The sequence below is a fragment of the Gobio gobio genome (genome assembly GCF_949357685.1).
Source record: "Gobio gobio genome assembly, chromosome: 15".
Taxonomy (NCBI): domain Eukaryota; kingdom Metazoa; phylum Chordata; class Actinopteri; order Cypriniformes; family Gobionidae; genus Gobio; species Gobio gobio.
In genome coordinates this window covers 43,616,011-43,629,567 of record NC_137108.1, presented here as the reverse complement: position 1 = coordinate 43,629,567, position 13,557 = coordinate 43,616,011, and the positions used below count along the sequence as shown (strand labels likewise).

The following is a 13,557-nucleotide window of genomic DNA, read 5'->3' as shown; positions in this document are numbered from 1 at the left end:
AAATTTGCATTATGCCAGCCTACAGGGAGTGCAGAATTATTAGGCACGTTGATTTTCTGATCATATTTTTTTTCCAGGCACATTTGACCAATTCCAAAACACAGTAATCCTAAAAACTACTATTGATTTAGTATTTAATAATGTATAAGTGATATATAATTGTTCATGAAGGCTGGAAATGAAAATCACCTTATATTCAGGTGTGCAGAATTATTATTCATGTTTTTTTTTACAGATAAATTGAGCCAAAAAAGAGATTTAACTCAGACTGAAAAGTCAAAAAGTATTAAATGCCCATGAGAAGGATGCAATACTAATGCAATACTAGACATTGCAGTTAAGGCATGACCATTGGACAGTGAAATGCTCGTTGGGTCAGCAGGGTCAGACAAAAACAGGTGGTGAAGAAAAGACACCTGTTAACTGCAAAAGAATTAAGAATTAAGGTGAAGAATTAAGGGTGAAACCATCAGGAACCCTTTAGTCTCCAGCGCCACCATTTTCCAGAGCTGCAACCTACCTGGAGTCTCCAGAAGTGCAAGGTGTCAGGATCTCAGAGACTTCAGTTAGGTAAAGAATCCTAAAAAATGACCCCCACTAGATAAGAATCACAAGCTGAAGTGTTGTAAAATACATGAAGAAGGTTTTTTTATAGGCTTTATGGACAGATAGGTTGAGAGTGACTCTTGAAGGACCAGCACCACATCCTCTTGCACCACTGTTTGAAGAATTCATCTTCCAGAATCTGGCAGTACGTTTTGGGAGTTCATTTTTAGTCCATCTCTGCAAAACGGACTTCAGGATGGACTAAAATGAACTCCCAAAACGTACTGCCAGATTCTGGAAGATGAATTCTTCAAACAGTGGTACTAGAGGATGTGGTGCTGGTCCTTCAAGAGTCATTCTCAACCTATAAAACCTATAAAGCCTATAAAAAAAGCAGGCTTCATGTATTTTACAACACTTCAGCTTATGATTCTTATTTAGTGGGGGTCATTTTTTAGGATTCTTTACCTAACTGAAGTCTCTGAGATCCTGACACCTGCACTTCTGGAGACTCCAGGTAGGTTGCAGCTCTGGAAAATGGTGGCGCTGGAGACTAAAGGGTTCCTGATGGTTTCACCCTTAATTCTTCACCTTAATTCTTAATTCTTTTGCAGTTAATAGGTGTCTTTTCTTCACCACATGTTTTTGTCAGATCCTGCTGACCCAACGAGCATTTCACTGTCCAATGGTCATGCCTTAACTGCAATGTCTAGTATTGCATTAGTATTGCATCCTTCTCATGGGCATTTAATACTTTTTGACTTTTCAGTCTGAGTTAAATCTCTTTTTTGGCTCAATTTATCTGTAAAAGAAAACATGCCTAATAATTCTGCACACCTGAATATAAGGTGATTTTCATTTCCAGCCTTCATGAACAATTATATATCACTTATACATTATTAAATACTAAATCAATAGTAGTTATTAGGATTACTGTGGTTTGGAATTGGTCAAATGTGCCTGGAAAAAAAATATGATCAGAAAATCAACGTGCCTAATAATTCTGCACTCCATGTATATGTTCTTTATTGGCTGCTCGTGAACAATGTTTACTTTGACCCGCCCTCAAACACTGAAGCTGTAGCTGAGGCCTGGAAGAGTTTGGTTTGTGTTGTTGACATGTCGAGAAGAAGCTGTTTTCTGAGCTGCGAATCCACTTTGAATCCACTTTGAATGCATTTCAAAAGGATGAGGACTCAAGCTGATATGGTAAAACTGACACCATTGTTACTGTTCGTATCACTGTGTATCAAGCGCTGAGAAAGCCTCCGGAGCTGAAACTCAGATATGGTTATGGCCTTTCAGTTTCCAACACGCACTATAAGCCGTAGATCAATCACAACAGAGTAGACCAATGACAACAGACTGGGCAGTTTTTTTATCTTGGACGCATGTAAATCTATTGTAGGAGACCTGCAAAATAAAATGAGGAACTTTTAAAATAGCATAAGAGAGGCACTTTAACAACCTATCACCTACCAGTGTTTACACAGAGGAGGAGAACTGTTTTCTATGAAGTTTTTTTCTCTCAAATGAACAGAAAACTATTTTCAATAAATAAATGAAACCAGCTAAATAACATTTGTTTCTGAGAAGCCAATAAATAAATAAAATTGATAAATATATAATCCAGTTCAACAATGAAGACACTTATATATGATGATAACTAATAGAACACACTCTTGCATCTGTATATAGGGGGATATTTTTTTTTTTGGCAGCAGCTATTTGCACTATAGCACTATTTGGCTATAGGAATAGATGCTATTTACATAGTAACTACATTCTATTTACACTCAGTGAAAATAGCATATTTCCTTAGCGATAGATGATATTTACACTAAGTGAAAATAGTGATATATTCTATTTACACCATGTAAAAGTAGTTCTTTGCAATATGTGTAAATAGTAATTACATGCAATTTATACTTTTTTTGACAGATACATAGGCTACTATTTGCACCTCAGTATTGTTGTACATAAACAGGATGCAATAATAACAGAGTGTAAATGATTATATTTATTACAATTATTAAATGGATGCCGCCTTAAATGGGACAATAAACGTCCTCCCTCCACCTACCTACTCCTACCCAATAAATGCTTTTATTATTATTTAGCTTATTTTTTTATTGAAAGTAAATGCCTTTCCGATGTGATAGGAAAAGAGAAGATAGCAAAATCCGGGTCGATTGCGTCAAAACCTAGATCTTTAAGCCTTACGCTCTACTGACTAGTGACTACGCCACTGAAAACATTTTTTAATATTGTATTTCCCAAACAGGCATTGTTAGGCAGAGCTAGTGCGAATAGCACTTGCCAACAAGGCACGCTATTTGCACTTGGTGTAAATAGACACTCTGTTTTCCCCCCCCAAACTTACAAAATTCCACTGTGCAGCATTCCTAAAGGAATATAGAGGAAGTTAATAAAAGTGCAATCAGTATAGGAGAGATAAATGGGGAAGAAAAAAAACCCCAAAGTAGCACATTTCTGCTGAGGGTTCATTTCTCCGAGTCACATGGTCGCCACCGCTATCGTGTAATCTCTTTCATTGCCTCTTTCTTCTCCATTAAACACATCCCTCCCTCCTTCTGAGGGCAGAGGCAGCCAAGACTCGTTGCAGTTTCCATTGCTCATGGCTTCCCCTGGTTTCTGTGGCCAGAGAATGCAGCGGAGGGAACATACAGGCCTCTTCTCCCCTGAATCAGCCAGGACGGGGATGCACTATGCCACCATATAAACCTCACACTAGTTTATTAGTCATCGCCTAGAGGCACAATAAGCCTTTGTGCCGGGCATCAATCTAAAGCTAAATGAGGCAACTAGAGGCCCGGTGGGACGCTTAAAAACCCAACGCTTTAAAGAGCTGAGCTTTTGTTCAGCGGCTCATTATTTTCATGCGCTCCATGCGTGCATCTCTCATTCTCTCTACAGCAAAGTAATGTCAACAAATGGGAACAATGCATCTATTTCCATAAAATGTTTGAAGCATTATCTCTGCATGTCAGTTCAGATGTTTAAAAATAGCACCTTTGTTCTTATAAAACGGACATGCCTGAAATGAAAAATCATTCCTGTCTAGCCATGACTCTTAATTCCTTGTAAAAGTGTAATATTACTCCAAGGGTCAACTAACACTAAAACTAAATACTAATCCTAAAACCATAAATAAGGCAGCGGCTATATGAACTAAGTGAAAATAGCATATTTTTGTAGCGATAGCTGCTATTTACACCAAGTTTAAATAGATTCTATTTAATGAAAATAGCACTATATCTTAGCGATCTGCTATTTACACTAGTTAGATGATATTTATACTTATAAATAGTGACAGACTTGATTTGCACCTCAGTGTTGTTGTACATTAATCAGCATGCAATAATAGAGTGAAAATTATTATATTTGTTAAAATTATTAAATGAATGCCGCCTTATAGGCCTTTATCACACTTCCTATTTCCGGAAAGCGAAGCAGTGCACCTCTACTTCCGGTCCCATCGCGACTCAATCAAAATGCGGGTGTAACTGCAGCGATCCCGTGCTCTAATACTAAATAATGACATCCTTACCTCAGATTTGACCATTTCCTGACACTAAAAGAATAGAGGAGAGGGTGAGACTGATATGGTGGGATGAAGTTGTATGTTTGTGTGTTGTAGGCCTATGCATTTCCAAACTGCGGATGTTTACGTCTCATATCGTCAGCCTGCTGAAATGTTCCCATCCAAATGTGCATTCTGAATAATAAATACATTTCTAACCTGCCGCAGTCCAGTGATTGTCTTCTCATTAACATTAACATCAACGTTTCTCTTGCTAATCATATTTCATACCTGTTGTTACATTTTTTAATTAATTTGACTGATAAACACCCTTACGAAAGTTAACCATGGTTTTATTATAGTTTTTTTTTTTCGTGGATTGACTACCATTTGTATTAGTTTTACTACAAATACCATGATAAACTACAATAACCATGTTTTATTTTATTTTTAATAAAAACCATGGTTCATTTTCATGTAATAAATAGATGAATGAATGCGCGGTAACTGCCTTAAAGAAAGTAAACAATGTTAAGCATTTAATTAATCTTAAACAGTAATACGTTAACAGCGTGACTGAATTTTGGCATAAATGTGTGAATTACATATACTGTAGGCTACAGTGAAATGATTGTCATTGAAAAGTGACAGAACAATGACTAAAATATTAATACAAATCAATATGTTCATTCAGATCTTATTCGTCAGGTCTCACACACACTTAATCGCGGACACTATTTAGACGTGCACTGACACCGTGTGGTGAAATAATCACGTATGTTTACGACCCTCGGCTTATGTCGGATTAAAAAACGACAAGTTCAACAGAGTTTGGAAAATCCTGAACACAGTAATGATCAGTTTATCTCTTCTCCTGTCTCGGAAAATGTCTGGATTTTTAAATCATCCTCCAGATGCTTATTTTAATTGTCATTTGTTCAGCTAGGTGTTCACAGCACATTGAAAACATGCATAACCGGAAGAATCAGCACACTGCTTCGACGCGCACTTCCGGTATTCAATTCCTCTGTGATAAAGGCCTATTGGGACCATAAAAGCCTTCCCTAAACCTACCCCTAACCGCTAAACCGATAAATTTCAAATTGCTTAATAATTCAAATGAGCTAAAGCAACACAATTGCTATACATTTTGTCCTAACGTAATTTGATTGTGTTCAGTCCACTTAAAAATAAGTCAAATTAAAGTTTACTTAATCCATTTGTGTTGGGATTACATGAATGATTTGTGTTGCATTAACTGAGACTGGGAGGGGCTTGTTAGTTCCCAGCATGCTTTGCATATGGCTAAATCAAGAGTGAGTAAATGTTATTTTATAGGTAAAATTGTTATTTTATGTATTTTTTGAGCAAGATGAGAAAGGGAGAGACTTGATTGTGTTTAATAGTGTTTAATATTCAATTATGTTGGAATTATTAGAACAATTTGAGTGGAGCATTTGCTTAGGCCATGGATTGATACAGCTAATGTCATAGCGGTTTTGCTGAAGGAGCTTTTAATGCATAGCATTTAAGATGCTAATGTATGCTATTGCTAGCTAAAAGTTTGTCAACTAGCCACTGCAGTATTATAATTCAGTTGTGTAACATTAAAGTATATGAAATTGAAGTGGATTAATAAATATATGAAATTGAATGCCTGAATCATGTCAGGGAGCCATTAAAAATTCACTTTCAGACTACTTAATTGGGTCACTTAAAATGTATTCATTCCAAGATGTTGAAGTTATTTGAACAAATTATGTTTGTTTAACTTGATTGATTCATGTGGGACCGATTACACAATTAAATCATGTAAATCCACACACTTTTTTTTCAGTGCACGATAAACACACGTTATACACTTTATTTCCACACTTTTCAAATATTTTCTTAATTTTTATTGATGTTGCACTCAAATCAGTCTTCCGTCCTTTTGTCTGGCCCAACCAGACGTCAGTGTAAGTGTAAATAGACACTTCGAAAAATTTATTTCTTGAAAAACAAACAAATAAAATCGATTTCTTTACTGTCACTTTTACTGAAAGTACTTATTTGTTTTTTATATGTATACAATTTTTACTGACCCCAAACTATATGATTGGTAGTACTGTAAAGCAAAACATTAATAATAATAATAAATGCTGTGCCTAAAATCAGCATATATTATAATGATTTCTGAAGGATCATGTGACACTGAAGACTGGAGTAATGATGCTGAAAATGCAGCTTTGACATCACAGGAATACATTACATCTTAAAATATATTCAAATAGAAAACTATTACTGTTATTTAAAATTTTAATAATATTTCACAATATTACTGACACTTTTAAAAAACCTTAATGCTCCAAAGTGTACATTTCGTTTGGTGAATGATAAAACAAGTGAGTGGGGAAAATCCCACAAAAAAGAACCAGAGCCATATCTAAAGACCTTAGGCCTGCAGAACACCCTAGCAACCACATAGCAACTTACTAAAAACTCACTCTGAACACAACTGCATCACCCTAAAACTGTGACAGTCATGTAGGATAGGCCAACGTCACGCAATCAAAAATAATTGCGTTTTATACGTACAAACTGCCACTATTCCAGCCATATGTTGTCTTACAAAGCTTACAGTGTCGTCATTCTCTTTATGGAGCTTATTAAGATGATGGTAAAAGAAACCCATGTCTCATAAAGAAAAGCAGTGCCGGAAAAGCTCCAAGGTCAATTAGAGGGTGTGTCACAGTCTTGTTTATGTTATGCGCCGTCTTTTTTAAAAAAAATTAAGCTTTTCTTTTTTAAAAACAAAGCTTCAGCAAATCCCTTATTTAAACAACCATCGTCTCGCACCAAAACCAGATGACAGCGTTCACTTCAATAACATAAACTGAAGTAATTACATACGCCACATGGCGTGTTCCGCTCGAACCAAACAAAGCAACAATGAATGAGATATTTCTGATCTAGGAAGTCGCCCTACAGCAGTGTATTTGTATTCTGACCCATGGGGGAACCAGTGAGTCATATTTATAGTTTTATTTTTTAAACCATCGAAATTCCAGACAGGCTGATCCCAAGACTCTCATTTGAAGAACTCTAAAACTCTACTCTGAAACAGTGACGGCTCGTGGATTTCAAAATAGAGGAAGCACACGAATTGTAGCGGCCTGGGATCCTCTCCAGACGATTTAAAAAACTTTAAAATTGCTTTTTTTGGTCAATTTAAGTCAAAACATAATGTAAAAAAGAGAAAACAACGGCCGTTTAGTGAAGCTGATTGCTGTAGCCTATATGTCCAGTCCAACTGCAACTTCCTTCATTTGTAGCAGCTGCTTGAATTGTATAAGGGTGTTTTTACACTTGGCATGTTTGGTTCGATTAAACCGAACCCTAGTGCGATAGCTCTGTTAGTGCGGTTCATTTGAATAAGTGTGAACGCTGCCATATGAACCCTGGTGCGCACCAAACAAGCAACCAGAGAGCGCTGAAACAGAAAGCTCAAGCATAACTGTTTTTTCTCGTCATAAGCTCTATTCGCACGGGATTAGTATTATCTGGGGACCTCGTGTGATTTAGAAATTACTCCCCCACATCTGAATTTTGCGTGGCGCATTCGCACGGGATAAGCAAGCCTTTGATTTTACTCGAATTTACTGACTTATCTCCCAGATATGATGTCAAGACTTGTAAATGTTTTTTCGTTTTAGATATAGCTGTATGAAATTATAAACAGTCGTATCTATATCATTTTGATTGTTTTATAGTAATACAAATAATTTAGTTCAGTTTGAGAACAGACGCTACACTTAAAAACTGAACTATAATAACAATACACGGCGGATCAAGATTCAGTTTCAAACCTAAATGTAAAAGCGCCCATTTAAGCGAGTTTGTCATTGTACTGTTCTGTTTTTGTGTTTTTCATTAAGAATAATATTAAACACACCATTCAAGCAATTTACTCCCAAATTGGTGCTCATTCAAGTGAAAGTATAATCCGCGCGGCCGCACGGAATTCATAACGGTGCGCATTATATGCAGCCTAGCTCCATTCTTCGTGAAAGATAAAGATAAAAATGCGCACAGGAAACAAAAACCTTGCAAAAATTATATACGATCCGCCTAATCCCGGCCAAATCACAGAGAGGCCGATTCGCACGGGACTAATATTATCACAGGACCTCTGTGTTTGGCGAAATATGGTAGGTAATTTGCAGGGGAATTTTTACTTTACATATTACAGACATGGCCGATTCGCACGGGATTAAGATTACAGACATTCTCTGCAATTATTACAAATCACCAGAGGTCCCCAGATAATACTAATCCCGTGCGAATAGGGCTTTAGTCGCACTATTGCCCATCACAGTTCAGCAAAGGCATCAGAACCGCATCTCTTCACAGCAGATCTTCAATTGTGTGTGTGACGGAGGGATTCCAGCCGCTGTTTTGACTCCTTTACACATTTTTTAAGCTCTTTGCGAGTTCTCAGCTGGTCAAAATACCATCATATGTAGGCGACGCACATGCAACGAGCACATTTAGACCAGCGTGTTTTGGATGTTTGGCAATTTCCGACGCAATACGTAATAAAAGCCGACCAATCAGGTTGTGAACATATCCCTATGGCGTTAGGTTCGTTATCTTTAGGTTCGATGTTAAAATGCCAATGTGAACGCTAACTAAGGGTGCGTTCACACTTGTCATGTTTGGTTCGATTAAAAGGAACCCTGGTGCGATTGATCGGTTAGTGCGGTTCATTTGAACATATGTGAACGCTGCCATCTGAACCCTGGTGCGCACCAAACAAGCGGGCCGAGACCGCTAAAAAGATGGGTCTATGGTCCGCTTCCAAACGAACTCTGGTGCGGTTCGATTGATATATGAACGCAACACGGACCAAAGACATGTAAACGAACCACAAACAGGACGTGATATCACAAGATGCGACGCTACAAGTCAGCTGATTTGACGACGCGGAAAGATCAGTGTATCCAAAATGAGTAGAGGGCAAACGTGGAGCAACGAGGAGGTAAAGTGCCTCATCAATATATGCAGATCTTCGTTTCTGCATTCAACGGAGGAAATCCTGCTGCTGTTTTGAATGTTTTGAACATTTTAGGAGCTCTTCGTGAGTTCTTAGCAGGTAAAAATAAAACCATATATACACAGTATTGTTTTGAATGTTCGATAAGCAAGCTCCGTCACGAAATATACGTCATAAAAGCCGACCAATCAGGTTGTGACCGTATCCCTATGCCTTTGGTTGGATAACTTTTGTTAAAAATGCCAGTGTGAACGCTAATGTGAGCAGGACTATATGTTTTGTTTTGCTACACTACATTTTTCAACTAAACATCGAAATAAATCTAAATAATAAACTAAATTAACCATTTAAACTAAATTACTGATCGAATTATTGATCTAAAGCCCACACTGTCACTGTATGATAATTGAAATGAACTGATGACATCAGCGTTTTTTCCAGAATGGCTATACAGCTGAATAAAATTATGCTGCATTATTTTCCTGTTTTACACTGTAAAGCTGCTTTGAAACAATCTACATTGTTAAAAGCGCTATATAAATGAAGTTGACTTGACTTGACTTGACTTGTTTTTGTTTTTTGGTCCGGACCAAACGAACCAAACTTCAAGTGTGAACGCACCCCAAGCGGACCAGGACTAAGGTCTGGACCAAAAGAACCAAGCAAAACTACACACCCTTAGTAAATTTGTTGGCGATCAAATATTCAATATCTGTACTCTCCATTATTAAGGTAGTGGGTACATTATTAGTGGGAGCAGTTCAAACTAATATCACGTACTATACGTCTCTAAAGTGATTGGTTGATGAAGGGAGGCAAGCCTCCTCTGCCATGTATTTTTTCTAAACACTCTCAAAACACTTTCTAAAAAACTGAAAAACTCAATTGTGATTGGCAAATTTTTTACTAATGGAGGCTATGGGTACCAACAGTGCGTCTCCAATCGAATACTTCCCTACTATAGCATGCGAAAAACAGTATGCCAACAGAGTAGCATGCCCGAATTCATAGTATTTGAAAAACAGTAGGCGAAAAGTCCCCGGATGACCTACTAGATTCTGAAGTGTGCATTCGCTGGACACTTTGGCCCCGCCCTAAATGGCACACATCATATGCACTTACAGTTTTGTGGACTTACAATGGCTGCCGAGAGCGAGTGTACATTAAGTCCATTGCTGCGTTCCAGTTCATTTTTATTATGCCCTTCACTCGTTAATTTCCCTCCGTCTCGTTCACTCGGATGTGCGTCATTGCTTACGTTGCATGAGTGCCCACTACTGGAGGAACCTTTGCAATGGACTGAACTGGAACGTCCTAAGCCCTTGATCACTTCGAATCCACTATGGAGTTGATTTTTTTCATTCTATATGTATATATGTGTGTTTGGGTTGTTTTAAATGTTTTCAAAAATAATTAAATTATCATAAAGTTGTTTGTGGTGGGGTAAATTAAACGCGATATGCTGTGACATCACATTCGTGTTGCATTGTGGGATATGAAGCTGCCTGAAGTGTACATATGACTCGCTCCTTCTGTCAAAATCAAGGGAGCGAGGGTCTGTCCATATAAACTTCCCTCGTCCACTTCATGAAGTGGACCGCACTTCAAAATGGTGGCAGGGATTCCCCCGAGGGGAAGTGCTTAGGGAAGTTCGCAAGTGCGTGTCTAAAACTGGAGTGGAACCCAGCACGAGGCCATAGGGCGTCCCATTTGTCATTTTAGGTGTCAGAAGGGTGCTCGCAATAGCCCCCTTTGCGGTCGATATGCTCCCTCGATGAACACATTTGCAGAAACCCGTACTGAAGCCAGCTCAACAGCAAACTTCTTCCCAACATTCAAAGCGGCGTTAAGCCACAGAAGTGTGGACTTGTAGGAAGGCCGCAAGTGTTTAGGGTGCCATTTGGCCACGGGAGAGGATTTATGAATGGCAGTAAAGTGACGTAACTGACACTGATAGGTCACGTGATATGAATTTCACTATATAAGAACATACTTTTTAGCGCTCGCAAAGCAGTACCTAGTCAGACAGTACGATTTCGGACACATTTCGGATTTGCCTTCTCTGTCCTCTAAGGCAGATTTGGGGAAGAGCAGCGGTGGTTCAGTTACAATGGTGAAATTGCAACAAGAAATTCACATTCTGAGATAATATGATATGAAATAAATAACTGAGAATTTTACTAACATTAAATTGTCCTTCTCCCATTTTCCACCACAAAATGTTGCGCCGCCACTGCTCTGAAAGATGATGTTATGACTGGTTTGAGCTGGTAATGACTTTTAAATGAAAAAGCCTATGTGGTAAAGTCTCGCCACAACTGCTACATTCACAATTCCTTTTCCATTTGTTCATTTACAGCACTGGAGCAAAATATAGGTCAGCCCATTCTCAAACGCACCAGCTTGGGTGGGCTCCATCCACTAAATCTGACACCATCTACACACTCAGACACTCGGATTCATTTTCTGCGCAGGGAACAGCCACTTGCATTACGTGTATTGACACTGCACAAAGTGCATATTTACAATCCCCACACCAAGTGAGTTCTGGGTAGGTTGTTTCCATGGCAACAGCCAGATGTTGTGCACATCAGGGCCTCTACGCTCCCCAGAATCCGCGGGCGGAGGCATCTGCTAGCGTTTTCCCCCCCGAGGCAGATTAAAATAGCCAGAGAGAAAAAAGAAGTGAGCACCAGCAGATTACAACTAAAGAAAGTAGATGATAAATTCACCCAGAAATGACAATTTCGTCATCATTTACTCTCTCTCATGTCATTCAGACCATGCGTTATTTTCTTTTTTCAATGAAACACAAAAGGAGATGTTAGGCAGAATGTCTGATCTCCTCTCTTCTATACAAAAACGAAAGGTAATTTATTTATATATATATACAAATTGTGACAAAGATGTGTATGTGTATATGAGTTCCAGCATGCTAAATGCATGACTGAAATCACAACAATAAACTCACCACACCCTGTGAGAAAAAGTACACCAAAAAGGTACACCAAAAAAGAAAAAGGAAAAAATGAATCCCAACTAAAAATCCAATAAAGAAGCCTCTGTTCAATACAAACAGCCAGACATAAAGCAGATTTATGATTTTGTGTTCCTTCTAAAGAGCATTTTTATAGTTATAAATTTCTCTCTCAGTGGAAAAACTGACTCAACCAGAGATGACCAGAGATTCTCAACCAGAGTTTCTGCTAAAATAAAGTGAAATGAATGTTTTAATGAGAGTAGAATAGAACAGAAAATTATATTCCATCATTCATAATCACAGAATCTGAAAAATAGTAAGCACCAGTGGAGTTCAGGTCCAAAAGTTAAACCAGTTAACCTGCTAGTTTAATTCATCTAATAGACTTGAGTTCAAATTCATACGCCAGACAAAAAAAGACTTTTTTGGAAAAGTTTAAAACTATTTTTTGACTCATACAACAACTGCAGATTGTGGTCACATCCATTAAAACAGTTTCTGGTAAAATTACGAATTTAATAGATGTAGTTTTCCCGGGAAAGTGACTTATGTACATGAAAGTTACACAGATATTAAATAAACATTTACGCATCTGTTATAAACTTACTGACCGATGAAATACATGTTCATAGATATGTTCGAAACCAATTTTGCTTACATGTTTTAATGCGTATTAGATACCGCAGACATGAGAAAACAAGAATAGACTCCTAAATAAATCATATAGCTTTATTATTATTTAACATAATGCTTACCTTCATGTCCGGGACCATCTGTCTCACTTTAAAGGTGGTTTTGGACCCTGTCAACATGATTTCAACCTAAAACAGAGCCGGACTAACAGGATAAATAGTGTTTTTGGTAGAGGTTTAGTGGTGAAGGTTTGATCTGGTCCATGTTACTGAAAGCGGATGGTTCGCGTTCTGTCTGCATCACTTTCGCACATTTCTGCGTCCGTACTATGTTAACATATCCAGCTAAACGCGAAATCATCTCAAACACAAATCTATTTTTCACACAGAGAACGCGCTTTTCCGCCGCGTTTGTTTACAGCCCCTTCGCCATAGTCAAATGACACGGGTGTTACTGAGTAACGAAAACCAGGACCGAGTCTCTTAAAGGGCCAGTCCCGCGAAACACACTCAATGCGCTTCTGTGCGCTGCTCCCATCAGCTCTCGAAACCTAGTGAACCACAGCATTTTTGGACATCAGTGGCTATCCTCGGAGTAGCATGCTACCGTAGTACTCTTACTATTTTCTCAGTGTAGTATATGCAGCCTACTGTAAATAGCGTGCATGCACATTTTCTGTGAAACATCCACATGACCTCTTCTATATTTGTGCAGTATTGCACAACAGAGCAGATGGCTGAAGTATCACACTATGTAATGCATTCGTTTTGAACTTTCATTTACAGTGTGATGCATTCACCATCATAGGTCATTCCAAGA

General features: G+C 38.2%; 1 protein-coding gene across 1 annotated transcript in view; it reads right to left on the bottom strand.

The window, feature by feature from the left end:
* mtmr11 (myotubularin related protein 11) overlaps window positions 1-13,213 on the bottom strand; it is a 52,770-nt gene extending 39,557 nt beyond the window's left edge. Inside the window, exon 1 of the mRNA XM_079837352.1 lies at window positions 12,861-13,213. Within this exon, the coding sequence (XP_079693478.1) occupies window positions 12,861-12,917 (57 nt within the window). The 5' untranslated portion in view covers window positions 12,918-13,213. The remainder of the gene's footprint in view (window positions 1-12,860) is intronic.
* Between the last annotated feature and the right edge of the window lie 344 nt (window positions 13,214-13,557).